General features: G+C 38.4%; 1 protein-coding gene and 1 pseudogene across 2 annotated transcripts in view; one reads left to right on the forward strand and one right to left on the reverse strand.

The window, feature by feature from the left end:
* The window catches only part of EDAR (ectodysplasin A receptor), a 48,069-nt gene that overhangs the window by 24,989 nt on the left and 2,817 nt on the right, over positions 1-20,263 (forward strand). The window contains exons 5-10 of one of the 2 annotated variants that reach the window (XM_074192147.1): positions 7,677-7,763; positions 9,976-10,101; positions 10,210-10,284; positions 10,599-10,671; positions 14,598-14,757; positions 15,232-15,292. In XM_074192147.1, coding sequence (XP_074048248.1) covers positions 7,677-7,763; positions 9,976-10,101; positions 10,210-10,284; positions 10,599-10,671; positions 14,598-14,757; positions 15,232-15,292 — 582 coding nt within the window. Of the gene's footprint in view, positions 1-7,676; positions 7,764-9,972; positions 10,102-10,209; positions 10,285-10,598; positions 10,672-14,597; positions 14,758-15,231; positions 15,293-20,263 lie in introns of both variants that reach the window. The other variant, XM_074192146.1, reaches the window with a different exon arrangement.
* Positions 5,370-5,470, reverse strand: LOC141492393 (U6 spliceosomal RNA; annotated as a pseudogene).

The following is a 20,263-nucleotide window of genomic DNA, read 5'->3' on the forward strand; positions in this document are numbered from 1 at the left end:
AAGAAAACAGAGAGGAGGTTTCAGCAGCAAGTCAAATAAGACCCAGGGGTACTTACAGGGTACCAGCAAATATAATCTTATTAATTATCATCAACTAATGAAGCAAAATTTATTTCAAAAATTCTTTACAGCCAGTTTGTTAAATAAATACAAAATCCAAAACTCACCTTTGGATAAATTTTGATTTTTGCCTCTCAGAAAAAGTATGTTGATATTAAAATAAAAAAGTATCAAATTAATTCTATGATACTTATTCTATACATGCATCACCTTGGACAATTAGCAGTTTGTTAGACCATTGTGCCTTTCTCCTAGTTCAATCAGACCTAATCCTAAAGGCATTCAGTCTTCACAAGATTAAGTCCCTGAACATTCACCAGGGTCTCTAGCTATGTATTTGAGGAAAGGTGATGTCATCCAATGGCTAGAGCACTGGACTTGAAATCAGGAAAACCTGGGTTCAAATCTTACCTCATATATGTTCTAGCTATAGAACACCATGCAAAGGAGGTTGAAATAATTTTTCTAAGGTCTATGACTCATAGGGTCATAGCTGAAAAGGACCTCAAAGGCTACCTAATTCAACCCCTTATTTTATAGATGAGGAAACTGAGCCCCAAGGAGGTTTAGTAGTTTGCCCAAGATCTCACAAAGGAGTAAGCATCAGAGTCAGGATTTGAACTCAAGTCTCCAGAGTCTCAGTTCTTTCTAAACCATTGCCTCTATCTGTTCTTTTATTTTGCTACATACTAAATTGCCTAAATTCCATCTCTCTCTTTTCTTTTTTTCCCCATTATCCATCCCTTCCTTGTAACATCATGCTCTTTCATTTTTAAACTGCAAACACAAGTATTTGAGGAAACCACTGGAAAATATTTTTCTTTAGAATAACCTCTTCAACTCTCTGTTCCCGACCTCTTCCACTGTGAGGTTAATTCCATTCCTGACTTCTCAGCTATCATAAAAAGAGACCTTTAATATGGGAATAGCTCTTAGCCCTTTTCTCATCTGCTTATGGAAGGAGGCAAGGAACTAGGTACCACTTAGTCCCCCCCTACTTTGGACCAGGAAGTCAGTCTCAAAACCTCTTTCCCACATCATGCTGGTTAGAATGCTTTGGGGAGTATCTAACCCCATTCCAAGGGCTTTTATAAGATTCTTTAATGGATCAACACTGTAGGATGGAGGGATGGAAAACAGTCTGAAAGAGTCTTATATGGAAGGGAGATGAAGTTTATTTAATTCAAGGTCAGAAGTTTAAAAATATCATTTAGATAAATAAGTGACAGGTAAAAAACCTTTCTTATTACACTTCTTCCCACAATCTGACCATTTGTACTTTCTCACCCATCTTTCTGTCTTTCACTCAAAATGCAACATTTCTTCATTAGAACTTAGGGATAAATGAACCATTGGACTGTGTCTAATATTACCATCGAGGCCAAAAGAGCAGAATAGGGATTATTTAATTAGCATAAGCCAGAGTTCAGCTGTAGAAAAGGGAAAGGGGGAGGAAATGTGGATCCAATTGGGAGCTGGCGAGCCTCAACCTGTCACTTAATCCAAAGGACAGACAAAGCTTCATATAGTCTATGCTTGTTTGGTTCAGGGTAAGAAAAACTATTGTTGACTTGTTACAGCCTGCAAGAATTGTTTGGCATCATAATTGTTTAATCAACCTTTGCCAGAGGACACTAAGAAATTTCATAAATTTGATCAACTGTGTGGGCCAAGGTCTCGGCCCCCCTCCCACAGGCCTGGACTTCTTAGTGTTTTTCATCTCAGCCTACCTCAGCTTCAGCTGGAAAACCACAGCCAGAAAGAAATGACAGGATGGAGAGAGATGACCCCTCTCTATACACTGGCCAGGGTCCTAGAAGACCTTTCTTAGGATTCTTGAATTATCTTACCAAAGATCAGTGGATGAATTTTTAAATGTCTTGTTTGCTTTGAAAAAGAAGCTTGGGCATGGCTGAAGCTAGTTTCATAGTATTGCTTATTTTTGTATTAAACTTTGATAGAGAATGGCATGATGATACACAAATTTTGTATAACACTCATATTCTCAGAATATTCATTGGTCTTGAACTTGTAGTTAGAAGACCTGGATTCAAATCTGGGATTTATTTTTTTACCCTGGGTAATGTTGGAAAAGTCATTTAATCTTTATAAGTCTCTGTTTTCTTATGTGAAAATGAGGCATTTAAATTAGATGGCCTTTAAGGTCCTTTCCAGGGGCAGTGCTGTGAACCATAGGGCTTGAAATTAGGGAAGATTCATCTTCATGGGTTCAAATCCAGGCTCAGGCAATTAGTAGCTGTGTGACCCTAGGTAAGTCATTTTACCCTGTTTGCTTCAGTTTCCTCATCTGTAAAATGAGCTGAAGAAGGAAATAGCAAACCAGGCCAGTATCTCTGCCAAGAAAACCCCAAATGAGGTCACAAAGAGTCAGACATGATTAAACAACAAGTTCCCTTTTAGTTCTAAATCTGTGACCCTTTGAGCTTTCTTATAATAAAACAAATTTCCTCATTATATGAAGGGGACTTTCAACTGAAGATGAAATTTTACTTAATTAGTCATAGTTACTACTTTGTATTTAGACTCTCTGAAGAATAAAACATTTGTTGAGAATTGGGGTGGGAATCTTTCAGTTTTTGTCATAATAAAATAGGAAGAAACATGCATTATCTTAATTTTACAAAGAGGAAACTGAGGAAGAGGCATGAAAGGACCCAACTGTTCATCTTATTCAAGTCAATCATTTTTCAGATAAGGAAGCTAAGATTAAATGATGTGCCCAGTATCCCAGGCTCCTTGAATTCTGGTCTGAAACTTCTTCTATCATGCAGTGTTGGAAAAGTGTTCTTTTCTCCAAATCACAAAACTTCTTAGTGACATATTGCCTCCCTGTACTCTGTGATCCAATGACTCTGGCCTTCTTGCTTGCACACAGCACTCCATCTCCCATCTTTGAAAACTTTCACTGACTGTCCTCCCTTGGATGGCTTCCATCCTTATCTCTGCCTCCTGACTTCCTTCAAGTCGCAGTTCATGTCCTTTCTTTCGAAAGAAGACTTTCTCTTAGTGCCTTCCCTCTGAGACTACTTCCGTTTAGATATATAGATATATTTTATTTAGAGCGAGAGATATATTTTATAACTATATACCTATATAACTATATATACCTAGTTGTTTATAAATTCTTTCCAGTTAGACTGTGAATTCTTGAAAGAAGGGACTGTTTTGTTTTGGGTTTTTTTTTTTTTTTTTTTTGCTTTTCCTTGTATCCTTAGCACTTAGCACAGTGGCTGGCACATAATAGTTGCTTAATAAATGTTAGTTCATCTGACTCAAGTTAGCCTGGCATAATTGAGATGACAACTCAGATTTCCTGAGTATTCTAGCCACTAGTTTTTATTATTCAGGACTATAAATCTATGACCCATGTTGGAGGTGAGGAGTTAGAGGTTGATGTGTTTGGAGTTGGCAACTCTGCTACTGACAAACTCACTTTTCTGCCAAAGAGACAACTCCCCCCCCCCCAAGAAGGCTTAGATGAAGTGATAAGATCAAATGAGGAAAGCATCAGACAAATACTTTCCTCTTTTTCCACTCCAAAGATGGCTATCCAACAAAGCTTTCCCTCTCCCCCTATAGAAAGACAGTAGTAATAGCCTCAACACCAAATAGACTGTACAATGGTTAGAGCAAAGGGTTTGGAGTTGAGAATACTTGAGTCAAATCTTTCCTCCAGCACTTACTTGTTATGTAGTCAAGTCACTTTGAAGTTGGGTTCAATAGCCTCTAAATCTATGATTCTCTGGGAATAGAGAACAAAGAGAAAAAGAAATAAATGAAATCTACAAACTTCTGAGCATTTAACTCCAATTTTTCCCCTCACTCAAATTTGTTTGGTTAACTTGTTATTGTGGTTCAGTGTCTTTTTACTATAAATAGCTTCACTTTTTACCATGGCCAGGCTGAATCTTTCAACTGAGCCAGACATTTTGAAATTGTTTTCCTTTGGGCACAATGGGAAGTGTCCAAGGGTATGTGGATGGATCAACTAAATCTACTACAACCAGATGGACGAGTTATATTATCTTATGCCACATTCTGGCTATGGCATCCTTGGAGGGAGGAGGGAAGCCTATTTGATTCTTAATCTACTTATCCTTTTATTCACATTTCTAGTGGAAAAAAATCAGTAAAAATGCTCAAAGTCAGAATAAAAAAAGGAAAGGTGGGGAGTTAAAATGAAATTGAGAAAAAAATAAGGGCTGACAATAGAGCCATTAGTGTCAGGCTTAAAGAATCTTTTCAAAAGAAATTGGTAGAGCTGAACTAGAGCAAGTCTCCATGATCTATCCCTTGCTCCAGCAATCTTCCAAGGAGAAGACTCTAGCTAACTGGGAACATTTAGGAAAATCCCACAGTTGATAGTGTGTGGGTAATGGGACAAAGAACAAGGGATCTATGAAGAATCTGTGGACTCAAGAAGAGGTCCTGGAGACTTGTAATAACCCTACATAAATCTTTCAGAAGGTCTTTTTCATTTGATTTTAATAGGGGTCTGTTTTAATAAATTACTGTTTGGGAGTTCTGCAAAATTTAAATCTGGGTCTGGATTTAATAGATGACAAAGTAGGAAAACATATCCCTTTCCTTGACATTCTGAGCAAGTTTGATTCTCTCACTCACTTTTAAATCCCCATATTTAGAGGGAAAGTCCTTTGAAACTCATTTTGGTTGCAAAGTTATTAGCTTGAAAGTACATATATCATCTTCTTGATAGAGCACTGTTTCATGCTATGCAATGTTTCATAACATTAAGGTTCGTTATTTAAAGAGCATGTATATTTTGCTTCTTAGCAGGCTATGTGACATTTTTCATATACTAGCAGACAGTTTAATTTCCTGTCTAACCTGAGTGATGGGTTGGGGCCTGAGAGACTTTATAGTACTTAGCAGAACAGCAGAATATTCTAGCACTTGCCATTTTTCAGTTGTGACATGGACCTGCCCAAATAAGCCAGCTTGCCGCTCCTTTGCCTACTCTTCTTAAAGCATTTTGTACAGTTTGTGTTTGTGCTAAAAGCTGCCATTATTCAAAATGTTCTGACATCACCTCCCCAAGCATGCCTGCCCTCATGTCTACTAGACAAGTGAATTGAATAGACTTTTTCCTCTGTGGTTTCCTGTGATTAGTGTCCAAAATAGGAGTTCTTAACGTGCAATCCCCTGTACCACTAAGGGCTCCAAGAATAGATTTCAGAGTTAGGTATATGAATTTGGTTAGGGGAATAAATATACCTTTCTTTTCATTTACCTCTACCTGAAACTTATCATTTCCTTCCATTACTTAGCAACATTTTTTAAAAATATGGAATGTATTATCCTAGCACAGGGGCCATGTTAATCTTCTCCATGTAGTTCCAATTTTAATACACTTGTCATTACACGGGAACCTGAGAAGGAATACATAGAATTCACCTGCCAAAATGGCCCAAAACCCCCCCTCCAAAAAAAGGTGAAGAAACCCAGGGCCGGAGTAATTATCTGAATGTTACAATGTCTCCTTCAATAGCCCACATGTGTTGCTTTTAAAATGCTGCTTTCAGGGGGATCAAGGGGGGGGGGGGGTCAATTTCTATATTTTCACCAAGATGTTTAAATATTTGATATTAAAAGAAACTTCCCCATTCTAACATCTTGTTTCTTTGGGAAGTGTTTATTGTAAAAGACAATCAATCAAAAAACATTTATCAAGTGCTGAGCATGGGGCTCTGGAAAATGGCTAACCTGAATAGAGCCCAATAGAACTGGGCTAGAGGGGGAAAGGAAGGAAGGGAGGGAGGGAGGAAAAAGAAGAAAGGCAGGAAGAGGAAACAGAGGGGGAGAGGAAAGAAGGAAGAAAGGAAAGAAAGGAGGAAGGGAGGGAACAGAGGGAGAACAAGGAAATAATCATTTATTAAGCACTTTCTATATATTTATTTCATCCTCAAAACAATTCTGGTGTTATTAGGATGCCCATTTTACTGTTGAAAAAACTGAAGCAGAAAAGGTTAAGTGACTTGCCCAGAGTCAAACATTCAATAAGTGTCTGAGGCCGAATTTGAACTCAGATCTTCCTGATTCCAAGCTCAAAGTTCTATCCTCTGTACCACCTAGCTGCCCCCAAAATAGAAAAATCCAAATATATAATATATTGAGAAACAGAGAAAAAGAGAGAAATTATGAGAAATTATTGTCCTTCATTCTCAAAGAAGACCATGATATCAGAGAGGTGATGCCATGGCAACAATATGAATTGGATTTTAGTAAGGGGATACTGTGCTACGTCCCCAGCCTCACTTTCTCCTCCAGAACCACTTGGGTTCAGTGGCCAGTTATGAATCAGGACAACTGGAGATGGCCCTGGTTGAGAGGCAATCAGGGCTAGGTGACTTGCACATGATCACACAGCTAGTAAGTGTCAAATGTCTGAGATCAAATTTGAACTTGGGTCCTCCTGATTCCAAGGCTGCTGCTCTATTTATCTCACCACCTAACTGCCCCAATGAGAATGGATTGAAAAAAATCAAATCCCTAGAGAGGAAAAGACTCAGGAGGGGACATGATGCATGTCTTCAATTATCTGAAGTGTCATCACATGGATGGAGGTCATATTTGATCTGTTTGGCCCCAGAGGGCCCTCATCCCCACCCCAAGACCAAAGGGTGGAATTTATATAGAGGTCTGTTTGGGCTTGATGTCAGGAAAAATGTCCCAATAATTAGAACTGCTTAAAAGTGAAATGGGCTGCCTTTCATTGGAACTCTTCTGAAGGCACTTACTCATTGGGCATGTTACAATGGAGATTCCTTTTCTGCACAAATTGGACTAGGAATCTGAAATTCTGTGATAATGTGATTCATCAGTGAATGTGTTGGTTCTGCCCTTGATTTGTAACCTTCTTTTCCATGGCCCAGTCACATTGACTGAATTAAGAAGACAAAAGGGTGAAGAGGAAGAAAGAAATTTCAAGAGACACAACTATTTTTATTGATTATAACAACCAAAGAACAAAACAAAAAACCAAAATTAAAGAAAGCAAACCACCATTGTCTGTTCAATCCTTGCCTTTATTAGATAGATCTGTACTTACTAATTTTTTCAAAACAAAATTCCCAGTGTATTACCTACAGTATCACTTTCTCACAGCACACCCCCTTCATCCCCATTACAGGGGTGTTCCATAAATCATTTTTCTGTAGAACTCTAGAATACATTTTAACTCTAAGCAACTAAAAGAATTAGTCACTTGTCATTACATGGGAACCAGGCCAAATTTTAACCTCCTCTTAGCTCCACAATATAATAATTGTTTACAGATTTTACAGTGCCTTATCCCTATTCATAGGAAAAGTTCCTTTCTGTAGTTTGTGAAAGCCCCCAAAGATTGGGATATGGTTTTAGGGGAGGTTAGTTATCTAGGTTTTATTTGTTCATTTTTCTTGATTAGTTGATTAGTTTGGGGTGAAAAATAAAAAGAAGCATCCAGAGTTGTGAAATCTCCTCAGGAGCAAGTGGCATTTCAAAAAACTGAGGTTTTCCTTTGCTAATTACTCAAGGGTGGAATCATTCCCAAGGGAACTTCACAGGAACTTATGGCAACTTTGTTCCCCTCACAGGTGTGGGAGCCACATCTGGAGTTTCCGCCAGTCTCCCAGGTACCTCTGGCACCAGCACCAGCTCTCCTTTCCAGCATGCCCATAAAGGTAAGGAAAGTGCTCAGGTATTGATCTTCTGGATTTAACTTCCTCAGAAATCTGGGTTAGGTTGGATGAAAGTTAAGATGAATAGAGGAAATAATTATTAGTAATGCTGCTGAAGAGTTTTTCCCACCTCAAATCACTTTTCTAACATGAGTTAATCCTCTAAGCTGGGCCGCACTGCTGGAAGTTAATAATTATCCCAAGCATAGCATAGGATTGATCACTCTCTGTGTGTCCTGTGGCCATTAGCCTGTGTTCTAAAGAAGTGCACATCTCTGGGGTCTTAACAGTTTCCTAAAGATATTGGTTAACAGGAAACTCTCCCCTTCCCCATCTTCTTCATCTCTGAAATGTGTGGTTATAGCACAGAAGTGATGTGACTGATAGAAAGGTCTTGAATTAATGAGCAAAGATCTAAGGAGTAGCAATAGCTATCTTTATGAAGATTTGGGGGTGCGGAGTTCATGCTTATATACTTAAGATACTTTAACTATTATGCTCCCTATTCTACAGATGAGGAGATTATGATCTAGAAAGGTTGAGTAACTTACCTAAGGTCACACAGCCAGTAACTGTCAGGGGTGCAATTGAACTCAGGGCTTCAAAACTCCTACTTTGTCCTTCTAATTCAATATGGAAGGATAGAGGAAAATGTGTAGCTGTCTACCTCTGCCATTATCTTAACTCCCCATCATGCTTTTTTGCATTTTACTTCATCTTAGCCCTAGAATATTCAATCAAATTGGGTTGGAAATTGTTGAGAAAAGGCAGCTTCTCCTGTACCCCCAAAACCTTAATATTTTTTCTCAAAAAGACCCTACTGCTATGTCCTGCTTAATGTTAAACTTGGTTTCACTGTGTTCCATTATTTCAACATTTTTAAAACATAATATCTGAGTACTTTAGTGTCTTTCACTAGACAATCCCCATCTCAGCCTTTAAAACCTGACCCACCCGTGGACTTTTGTAGAGGATTAAGCCAGGAAACCTTGTGGAGATATATGAATCTCATTTTCATCAGGACTCAGGGGAAGTAATGCACAATGCTGAGAATATTAAAAAGGTTATATCATCCATACCTGGCAACCAAAACTGTTACACATGCTCTTAAACTCACATACTGAGACCAATTACCCTGCATGCGAGTACTCTCATCGGCAGAACTGCTCCCTATGGTGCATTAATCCAAAGGAAAAAGTATAAGCTTTGGTTGCCAGAGGGGGTACCCAGTTCTGGACATAAGGTTGGAGTTCTTCCAACAACTAGAACCACATATGTTTTCAGTATGTCCACTTGGGTGAACTTGTTTTTTGGTGAGGGGAGTAAGTAGCATCCTGAGAACTCCTGCCAAGATTTCCTTCACAGAATTAAAACTGGCTTTGGTAATTAATCTATATTCCCAGAAACTGAAGGAACTGACCAATGCAATGATACTATGACTTAAGAGGGATAGGGGTGAGGGGACAACATCAAAAGTATAGTTGCCATAGAAATCTGATAAAACCAAAGGGAGAGTTTATAAGTCAATCTTTGAGGTGACCTTTGCCCCATTGCTGTCATTGTGTAGGATGCTCTGTTCAGATTGAGGCATAGCAGCACATTGCAAGATTAACCCAAAAGCTTTTTTCTTTAAGCAAAGATGGCTGACCCAATCTAAGGACACTGATCTCAGGTTTCCTTTCACTCTCTCATCTCAAAATGCTCCTCAGGAAGTCTGAGTCCTCATGGTGGTGAAGATAGATAGTATTTCTATCCTCATTTTGCCAAGCTAAGGGAACATTCCCAAGGTCTCAGTAGAACTAGAGCACATCTTGCTAGAAATCCAGAAACCTGGATTGAATTTTGGTTAGTTCATTGCTTCGTGTGTCTATCTTCCTATCCTCACCACCCCATTTCTACCCCAGATCCCCAAAGCCAAGAAAAGGGGCCAGGGAACTAGCATTGGGCATGAATCATGTGTCTCCTGTTAAAGTCTATAAAAACTGCATTCAGCTGGGGAATGATAATCTAATAGTAACACATGATGTCATGGTCAGAACTGGTCTTGGGAGCAAATCAATTTCATAAGTTCTTTTGAATAAAAATAGAAATCAATGAAATTTTAGATCTGACTGGGAAGTCAGGTTCACTAAGTAAAAATTCAGTTTTCAGCAAAAGTTCCTTTATAGTCACCCAATGATACTTATTTTTTCCTTTATTTCTCTGACTTCAGCAGATCTCTCAGGACAAGGACATCTGGCCACTGCCCTAATCATTGCCATGTCCACCATCTTCATCATGGCTATTGCCATAGTCCTCATCATCATGTTTTACATTATGAAGACAAAGCCTTCTGCCCAAGGTAGTTTACCCTACCCCCAACTCATGACCCTTCCATGAAAAACTACACCTGTTTACTCAATGCAGCCCCTAAGTATGGCCACTAATGAACTTCTCATTCATGTTCCAGCCTGCTGCACCAGCCACTCTGTGAAAACTGTGGAAGCTCAAGTCAGCAAACAAGAAGAGAAAAAAGAAGTTCAAGGTCTGAACAAACTGTTTTACACTTTTTAGCTTTCTCTGGAGACCAGTAGGGATTACCTTTCCCTTTTATCAGCCACCTCTGAACAGTCTTCCCTCCTAATTGCTTAAGCTCTTATGCCATTTAGAAAAGAGACTGGGGAAGTGGTATCTGGAGCACCCAAATTTTACTTAATCCTAGAGGAGTAATGAGAAGAATAGCATCATTCAGGGGGATTTACCTGGCACACACAGACTGCCAAAGAATTAGCTTACTCTCCCAGAGCCCTAGTATCACTTTCAACTCATCCCTCCATAAATCCTCTTATTCACCTGCAGAAAATGTTGTGATTTTTACCGAGAAGGATGAGTTCGAGAAGCTGACAGCAACACCAGCAAAGACTGCCAAGAGGTAAGGTCAGACTGGGTGGCAGGGATGCTACAAGTGATGTTAAGTGGCCAGGCTTAGAGACAGCTTCTGGCAGGGAACAAGAGAGACAACAGAAGAAGCCAACCACTTAGTGAGCTCAAAAGTTAACCGCACCAATCAGCCTATCCGGGCTTCTGCTGAAGGGCTCTGGAAGGCAGAGGATAGCAAGGATGACAAGGAGAGTGCAGCTTACTGGGGCTGGGCTGAGGAAGAACATATGTCAGCATGAGCCATGCAAGCACCTAATGGAGTTTACATCGACAGATGAACTTAACTTCCTTAGATTCTTACTGCTTTGGTTTACTAGTTGTTTGTTAGAAAGGTCAGTTTAAGGCAATGGAGACTAATTTCTGCTTGCTTGTTTTGGATAACCAAATTATCCCAGGCTTACATAAATGCTAAGGTTATCCTAATGCAGGAAGGAAGACATAGAATTAGGGAAGCCAGAGATTCATTTCCCTGGTCAGTCTACAACTTCTAATCCCAAATATGTAATTTTTATGTGGAAGTGAGAAGGATTTAAGAGAAAGACACATTTGTTGTCTGTAATGGGGGGAAGTAACAAGATTGGCCCAAGAGTCTGATAATAATGAATTAACTGGACATATTTTCATCTGCCTTAATAAAGCAATTCTCTGCCCTTTGGGGAAAGAAATCTTGATAATACTGTGTGATCGGAAGTGTTATGACATAATCGGAATTGACATTTAACAAAGATATATTAAGGAACAACTGTGTGCAGAACACTGTATATGGACAGGAGAGGAAAAGAGAACAGGACAGGAAAGGGCAGGATAGGACAGGACAGGAACAGGACAGGACAGTTCAGGAGAGGAGAAGATAAGAGAGAACAGGAGAGGAAAAATAACTAAATAAATAGTCCCTGCTGTTATGGAGCTTATTGGAACATGAATGTGTAGAGAAATTCTTTAAAAGCCTATGTTCTAGGAAAAGTAGAAACTTCAAAATAGGACTGTAAAAGCCACACCAAAGCCTTGATTTTGTCTTGCTACCTGCTGAAGTTGTTAGCTAATGGATCTAAGTAAGAGACACGGGAGTGGACTTGCCTGTTCCCTTCTTTCACCATAGCTTTCTATCATAGGCAGACAATGGATGAGTATGTGAGCTGACTTCCCATGAGAGTTTAAGATCAAATTAGAGAGTGGGCACATCATCCATTCCTTTTATTTTGTTTTTATCACTGTGCCTCCAGGGTTGTTCTTGAGTGTGGGCTTTATTGCTATAACCCAGTTACCCACAAATATAATCCTTTTCTTAAGATTTCAGCCAAACCACAAAAGAAGAACAGAATCCTTATGAAAGAATATTGTTTTCATATATTTTGAATGATTTTAATGAGCTGTGGAAAAGCCTTTTCTGAACATTGGCTCTTTTACTAGCTTAAAGCCCCAGTGCACACGTGCATAAGGGTTAGAAACCCTATTCAGGTAGCTCCTTTCGAGCCTGGCAGTGAAACTCCTGAGTCTAGAAAACAAGCCTTTTTCCTTTATGGGAGATTTAGTCTATCCCTCCTTTCCCCATGGCAAGGATTCCTTGGGCTGGATACAAAGAGGTGATGCCTATTTTAAAAAAAAAAGGAACATTTCTGACAAACTTTTCTAATAGCCTCAATCTTCCTTTCTGTAGTTTCTGCCCATTTATCTTTTCTGTTTGTTTATTCATATATTTTAGTTTTTCCCCTAGAAGTTAAATAGAACAAGTTTAACTCCTCTTCCTGTGACAATTCTTCATCTACTTAAAGATAGCTACCACATCCCCCCCTAATTTTTTTATTCTCTTCATTAAACCCTTCCTTCAACTGATGGTTTCAGTTATCTCACTAAGTGAGATGCCTTCCTCTAGACAGGCATTTGTTAGTACCCTTACTAAAAAGTGGCATCCAGAAACCTATTCAATTGCTAAGATCACTTTTCTAAAGTATTAAAGTCTGACTTATAGGAGCAGCTAGGTGGTGCAGTGAATAGAGCACAGGCCCTGGAGTCAGGAGGACCTGAATTCAAATCCAGCCTCAGATATTTAGTACTTACTTAGCTGTTTGATCTTGGGCAAGTCACTTAACCCCATTGCCTTATAAAAACAAAGTCTGACTTATATCCTCCTAACACCCCCCCCCCCCAGCCTTGCTAGGGTTCTTTTCTACCTATCTTATCAAATACAAAGTCCTCTGTTTGGTATCTATGGTTCTTTGTAATCTGATCTCTCTTACATCTGGTCCACCTCCACACAGTCTACCATCCAATTTTCCCTAGAATTTCCTAGAATAAAACTTTTAATTCCCTTCCCAGTGCCTTTGCAGAGGGAAAGGACTAGAATACTCTGCCCTATCACCTCTGTCCGGGGTATGCTGGAGCCATCCCTACTTGTGAGATCCCACTGTTAAGCTTATCACTCAGAGATCAGCAAATACCACAAATCAGAATATGATTTATTGTTTTGTTCATTGTCTAACTTGAGAAAGGGCTGGACAGTAAGTTAACAACACAGAATGAACCTGAGAATACATTGTACCTGGTTTGTTGTTGTTGTTGTTGTTGTTTGGGGGGCTTCCTAAGCAGATGGTTGTTAAACATTTCTGAGGATATCATTTTCTCTGCCTCTTAGCTTCCCTGGCTTCCCTGAAGACTCAGAAAGTCTATTTGCAGAAGAGCCTTCCTGGCCTACCTCACTTCTATTAGGCTAATGCCTTCTTCCCCTATAAGATTTCCATCTATTCTAATATACCTTGTACCTTTCTAGTTGACATGTTGCCTTCTCCATTAGGATCTGTGCTACTAAAAGACAAGAGGCTCTTTTACCTTTCTTGTATCCCTAGTACTTAGCACGGAATCTGATACACTCTGCTTAATAAATGTTTATTGACTGACATTGTGATATTCCAAATGTTGTTTGACTTAGAGAGAATACAGTGTAACTCTCACTTGGCCATTGTATTGCCTTGTCTATTCTTATTGACCTTGTAAGTTCATTAAAACAATAACAAAATCTTTTATTACCTTAACTGTCTGGGCAAAGCTTAGGCATTCTTCCATCATCTTAGTGTGTTTTTGTCTATTTTTAACCCAAATGTAAGATTTCACCTTTATTCCTACTAAAAGTCATTTTATTATATCTGACCTATCATTTTTACCTCTCAAGACTTTTTTTACAATGGAAAGATGATCAGATTTTAGTCAGATGTTCAAATCTGGGCTATAGTATTTATTATCAATATGATTTTGGAAGAATCAAATTAGTGCCTTTTTACTCCTAAAATTGTCTTCTGATGCATTGGATAGAGCACTGGTCTGGAGTAAGGAAGACCTGAGTTCAAATTCAGTCTCCTTCACTTATTTGTGTGACCCTAGGCAAGTTACTCAACCTCTGTTTGCCTCAATTACCTCTTCTGTCAAAAATGAGGATAATAATAATAAAACCTTCCTCATGGGGTTGCTGTGAGGATCAAATGTGACAATAATTGTAAAGTTATTAGAACAGTGTCTGGCATGTAATAAGTATTATTTAAAGGTTTAGCTATCATTATTATCATATTATCCATTTACAGGTCATCTCATCTCTAGAACATAAGCTCACTGAGGATAGGAATTACTTTGTTTCTATCTTTGTATACCCAATCCTAGAAGAGTACTTGGCACATAATAGATCTTTAACAAATGCTTGTTGAATTAAATTAAATTGATTATCAATCCTCACTTACATGACACACACATTCTGATTCACTCCCATTGGTGAAAGGAGCTCTCTTTAATAGACCCTCTCTTGGTCCATTTGCAAATATCCTTTAATTTGCATCCTGATCAAATTCTGCTAGTAATAATCAATCTAGGAGATGAATTTTATATGGCTCCACTTTGAAAGATGCCATTAACATTTCCTTGGTCTTTCCCCAGTGAAAATGATGCCTCTTCTGAGAATGAACAACTCCTGAGTCGGAGCATGGACAGTGATGAAGAAGCCGCAGTTGACAAGCAAGGGTCCCCAGAGTTGTGCTTGTTATCATTAGTCCATTTGACAAGGGATAAATCTTCCACAAACAACAAATCAACTGGGGTAAGTCTCCAACATGCACACACCATTCTTTTACAAATACCCACAATTTATGGATACACTAAAATAATGCCCTGCATCTATAATGTAGATTTTCCTGATTGATGGGAATTTATGGGCAAGAAACTTCCTTTCAGCAATGTCTTCGGGTGCCAAGGTGTTCTTCCAAGAAGCCATGGATATTGAGTGCATCTAAAACTAATTTCTCTATACTGTAGAGCCTCAGTGATAGGGCTATTAATGAATTACTTTGCAGGAAATAACATTTTTAAGTAGGTAGCTGGACTTTCGATAGAGGTAGAATTCAGCTATTAATGTCTCCCAAATTCACTCTACACAAATTTCTCTTACTCAACTACACTCTGGAAGAGTAAAACTGGGACTGGTCAAGGTTGTTGTTGGGAGGAGTCCCCAGGACGTTGCTGTTTCCATCAATATTAAATTGTGTACTTTTTCTATTTCTGTTTTTGCTTAAAGATTCAAAGTAGAAGAAAGAAGATCCTTGATGTGTATGCCAATGTGTGTGGGGTGGCAGAAGGTAAGCATTTTGTTTTTATCTGCCTCTCTAGATCCTGGCACAATATCTGACAAAAAAAAATAAATACCTGTAGAATTAAACTAAATTGAATGTCAGTCCTCACTCCAATATAGTTACAGTGGGTAAGTGTAAGGCAACATGGCAGAAAGGAAAGAGGGTCATTAAAGACCCCAGAGTCATTAAAGGAGAATTCATATCCTAACTCTGACATATTTCCTCACTTCTCAGTATTTCAGGAACTACTCAAAGATTTTAAGATGCAGAGTAGTTGTTAGTCTGCCTGGGTAAAAGGATCTTTCTCCTCAGAAGCTCCCTAGATCATAAGTCAAATCAATCCTAACTGCATGATCATAAAGAGAGATTGATTCAATATTTCTGATGTTCTTTAGAAGCAAGCTGAGCAAAATGGCCCCTACTAATTTATTGGATGCTCTAGATTAGCTAACTCAACTAACTTCAAGAGTAAGGGGAGTCAAGTGATTGAATGTGTCTAAACCAATCGATAGCACAGAACAGGGGTCCTCTCTAACCAGCCCTCCCCCCTGCTACCTCCTTAGAATAGACAAGCAAACATTTGGTCTTTTTTTTATTTTTTCAAGGCAATGGGGCTATTAAGTGACTTAGCCAAGGTCACTCAGCTAAACAAGTTAAGTGCCTGAGGTTGGATTTGAACTCAAGTCTTCCTGCCTCCAGGGCTGGTGCTCTATCCACTGTACTACCTAACTGCCCTACACTTAGCCTTTCTTGACAAGATCTTTATGGCATGTTCTTGAAACTAGAACCCCAAACAGTCCTTCTCCCAATTAATTCACATGTGGACCCAACAGCAAATGAGATTATTCTCTTTTGCCATCAGGTAAATGTGCCTTAGGGAATGAGCTAAACTGGGAATCAGAGGACATGAGTTAGAAGCCCAGATCTGCCAACTGTGTGACAAAGTACAAATGCTTCACATCTCTGGGTTTGGTTTTCTTCCTCAGCAAAATGAGGGGTTTGGGTTTGATGACATCTAAGGTCCCTTCCAACTCTAAATCTATGCTAGCATGATCAGAAACAGTTAGGGCGTGTCAATTCAATAACCATTTATTAAGCATTAAATTATAAATAAGCAAGGCATATATATAAATAATCCTTTCCTAAATGTAGAGAGGCTTTGTTTGGAATGCAATGCTCCTATAACCAAGTCAAGTAGGTTCCACCATCATCAAAAGTATTAGTTATCCACCAGATTTTCTAATACAAGGTATAAAGAGCTGTCCTCTGAACCAAGAAGACTTTGAAAGTTCAAGTCTCACTTCTAGTATATACTTTCTGGGCAATCCTTTAACTTCTCTGTGCTCTAAGCAGTTCTCTAAGACTTTAAGTTGCAGAGAAGTTATTGATTCTCGTTACTAAAAGGAGTTCCTTGTCTGGGAATAATGCACATCAATGAAATCAAAGATCCAGGCTCTATTCCTATTCCTGATCTCCCAGTGTAATGTAATGAGATGTAAAATGGTTGGGTAAAGGAAGCTCTGCTGCCTACCACTCAATTGGCAGTGCAAGTTAATGACTAAATTTGGTTATATTCTCTAATGGACAACCTCAGTTTGGCAGCTCAATAAAATAAAGAAAGGTCAAGGTTTTATACAAGTAATAAACCACACTCTTCACTCCTTAGAAAGCCTCCCAAAATATCTTACCCTCAAACTGATCATTTTCTCTGTAACAGCCAGTGGTTCAGCATTGACTGCTCAAACTGTTCTTCTGAGCCCTGAGCTCAGTGTGAATAGCTGGCTCTGCCTTCTATATCCAGGTTTTCCATTTCTTTGAGGCAAGGAGATAGAGTCAGGAGGACCTGAGTTTAAACCCACTTTGAGAGATTTCCTACTTACGTGACTCAGAACATGTCACTTAGCCTTTGCTTACCTGAGTTTCTCATCTATAAATTAGGGATAAGAATAGCAGCTAACACCCAGTGCCTTGAAGATTAAATAAGGCTCAGTGTCTGGTACTGTAAGTACTATATAAGTGCTGACTATTATTATTATGTGTTACCATCCTTTACACATAGGCCTCACCAAAGCTCACAATGCAAATCTGGACTTAATCTACTAAATAAGCAAAAATAAAAAAAAAAAACTTAAATCCTTCATTCGACTGTAAGTTAATGAAACCATTCTCAGTTTCCAGGTTAAGTGACAATCATCCAAATGATACAGATCCCTTCATTTCCATATAACAAATGGAAAGACACAAAGACTTAGGAAAAACTTGCCTGAGCTCAATAATCTTGAACAGAAACTAGAAAAAGTACCACCAATCAAAAAACAGGAAACTCTCAATCACATTTTTTCTTTCTTTGTACTCCCATCACTTAACACAGGGTTTAGCAAATAATAGGCTCTTAATAAATGCTAGTTAATTGAATGATCACCAGATTTGAAGTCAGAAGTCTTATGTTTGAATCTTGTTTCTGCCTCTGACTTCCTGTGTGATCTTGGGTACATCATTTAACTTCCCTCAACTTTAAAATGAGAGGATTGGATTTTTTGGCCTCAGAATCTTCTTCAGTGCAAAAATCTATTATTCCCCACCCTTATTATGATGTAAATGCAAGTTTTCTGAGTTCACTAAAACACTAGAATTTTTTTCTTCAAGGTTTGAAAAAAATATGTAAAATTTTAAGGCCCCTTAAGGAAGGAATAATAATAGCAACATTTTATTTTAATTTTTTTACATTTCTAAAGGAAAAAATAATTAGGAATCATTGGGCTGTTGGAAATAATACTTCATTCTAGAACCATACGGGAGCTGGTTAGAACTCACCCTCTGGAAACACCAGAGGTTTTTGTATTCAAGTCCTAACCTCAGACTCCACATCTTCAAAAGTTTGGGGTTTTTTAAAGCAAGTTATGTGAAAGAAATATTTCTGGGTCTATTTTACAAAGGAGCCTCTAAGGACAGTTTTGATTCTTTGTTTAGAACTTCTGAATAGGTGAAGCTATTTGTCCTCCCTCCTGTAGCATTTTTCATCTAGGGAACTAACAACATTTAACAGACAAGTAGTAGAGAAAGATCTGCTTTACAAAGAGAGAAACAGTTGTGAGCAGCTACTTGTTCTATGCTATGAATCAGTATAGGGTTCAGAATCCATCCTTTCCTCTATTTACCTCTAGCTAGCTCCTCCTCCTCTTCCACCCATTCCCAAATACCACTTCACTTATGGCTGCTGACCCCCAAGTTAATGAAGGTTTATCTTTCATTGGCCCAGTTTCAAAACTGAACAGAAAATCTGGTTAGGCCTGAATACTTGAGCAAAGAAAAAATCCAAGAGCAGGGGTTGGATTAAGAACTAAGCCTGTTGTGGCATAGATTATGCCACTAGCAAATCTCTGGAAACAAATCATACCAGGCCACTGGAAGCTGTCTGATACTGCTCAATGAAACACCTGTGATTCAGATAGCTAGATGTAGCTGCTCTTGAACCTGTTCTATAAAGTTTTTACCTTACTCCTATGCATACTCCAAAGCTTGAGAATAGGCTTCATAATCAGAGAAAATACATCACTCAAGTAGGAAGGGATTGCCCCACCTTCAGGCTGCCCTTTCCTGACTTCTTTCCCTTTTATCATACTGTAGAAATGAGCTTAAAATTCTGTTTTCCAATGTGACCAATATATCATCAGATTGAACCTTTGACCTAATGTAATGAATAGTTGTATATTTACTTACCTACAAATGAGGGGGTATCTGTATTCAGAGGTATCAGAAATTCTGCCAATAAACTTTCTAGAAAAGTTTCAATAGAAATAGCATGCCAAATTCTTTTTGCAACTTTCTTTGTTTTTAATATTTAATATTAATATAAAATAATATTATTTTATATCTTTGATAATATTATTTTTGATATCTTTCATTTACATATCACCTTCATTTCCCTGACTCCTCCCATACCCTAGGAGTGAGTCATCCCTTATATGAACTTAGATTCAGAGATGGAAAGGGCCTTAAAGGACATGTTATTCCTCATTTTATAGTTGAGAAAACTAAGTCCCAGAGGAATTAAATGATTTGCCCAGGATCACAGACCCAGTGAGCATCTGAGGCAGAATTCAAACACAGGTTTAAAGTTCTCCCCAATACACCATAGAGCCTCTTGAACACAGATTTTTAAAACCAAAGAAAGGAAAAGCAGCTGAACAAAACAAAGGAACACATGTACTACATCTGATATATTGTAGTATTATGCACTCAGAAGTCCCCCCCCCTTTAAAAAGAGAAGAAAGGGACACATTTTTCTCAAATCTCTTCTGGGGCCAGTCTTGGTCATTATAGTTACATTCTTCAGTTTTGTTTTGTTTTTTCATCACTTTAAAATTGGATCATTCTATGTCCAACTAAATGATCTTGTTAGTTGCCAATGGCATCTAATGATATGCTAAAGCAGCAACTAAAGGAACCCCAACTTTCTGATGACTTGCGATGACATGGAAAGGTGTACCTAACTAGCTGGTATTGATAGTAAAAATGACGATTACAGCTACCAGAGTGTATTACAGCTTACAAAAATTTACCCATAAAATCTCACTTAATCATCACCTGTGATTTTAGGTACTTCAGACTTTATTAGCCCCCAAAACAAAGAAAGGTAACATGACTTGCCCAAGGGACATAGAGTTAATAATAATTAGCAAAAATAGCATTCAAACTCAAATCTTCTGATTTCAAATTTGGTGAGGAAGAAAAAGTAAGTACATTAAAGCACTTTGCAAAAACCTTAAAGACTTTATGAATATTTCAGCTGTTGCTATGAAAAGAGCCTAGAATTATAGATAGTAAATAACAGACAGAGTGAGTATTTGAACCGAGGTCTCCATAAATCCAGTTGATTTGGTTTTGTCCAACTCTTCAGGACACCAGGTGGGGTTTTCAGAGCAAAGATCCTGGAGTGGTTCGCCATTTCCAGCTCATTTTACTATTGAGGAAACT

Source organism: Macrotis lagotis, chromosome 6 (genome assembly GCF_037893015.1).
Source record: "Macrotis lagotis isolate mMagLag1 chromosome 6, bilby.v1.9.chrom.fasta, whole genome shotgun sequence".
NCBI lineage: Eukaryota > Metazoa > Chordata > Mammalia > Peramelemorphia > Peramelidae > Macrotis > Macrotis lagotis.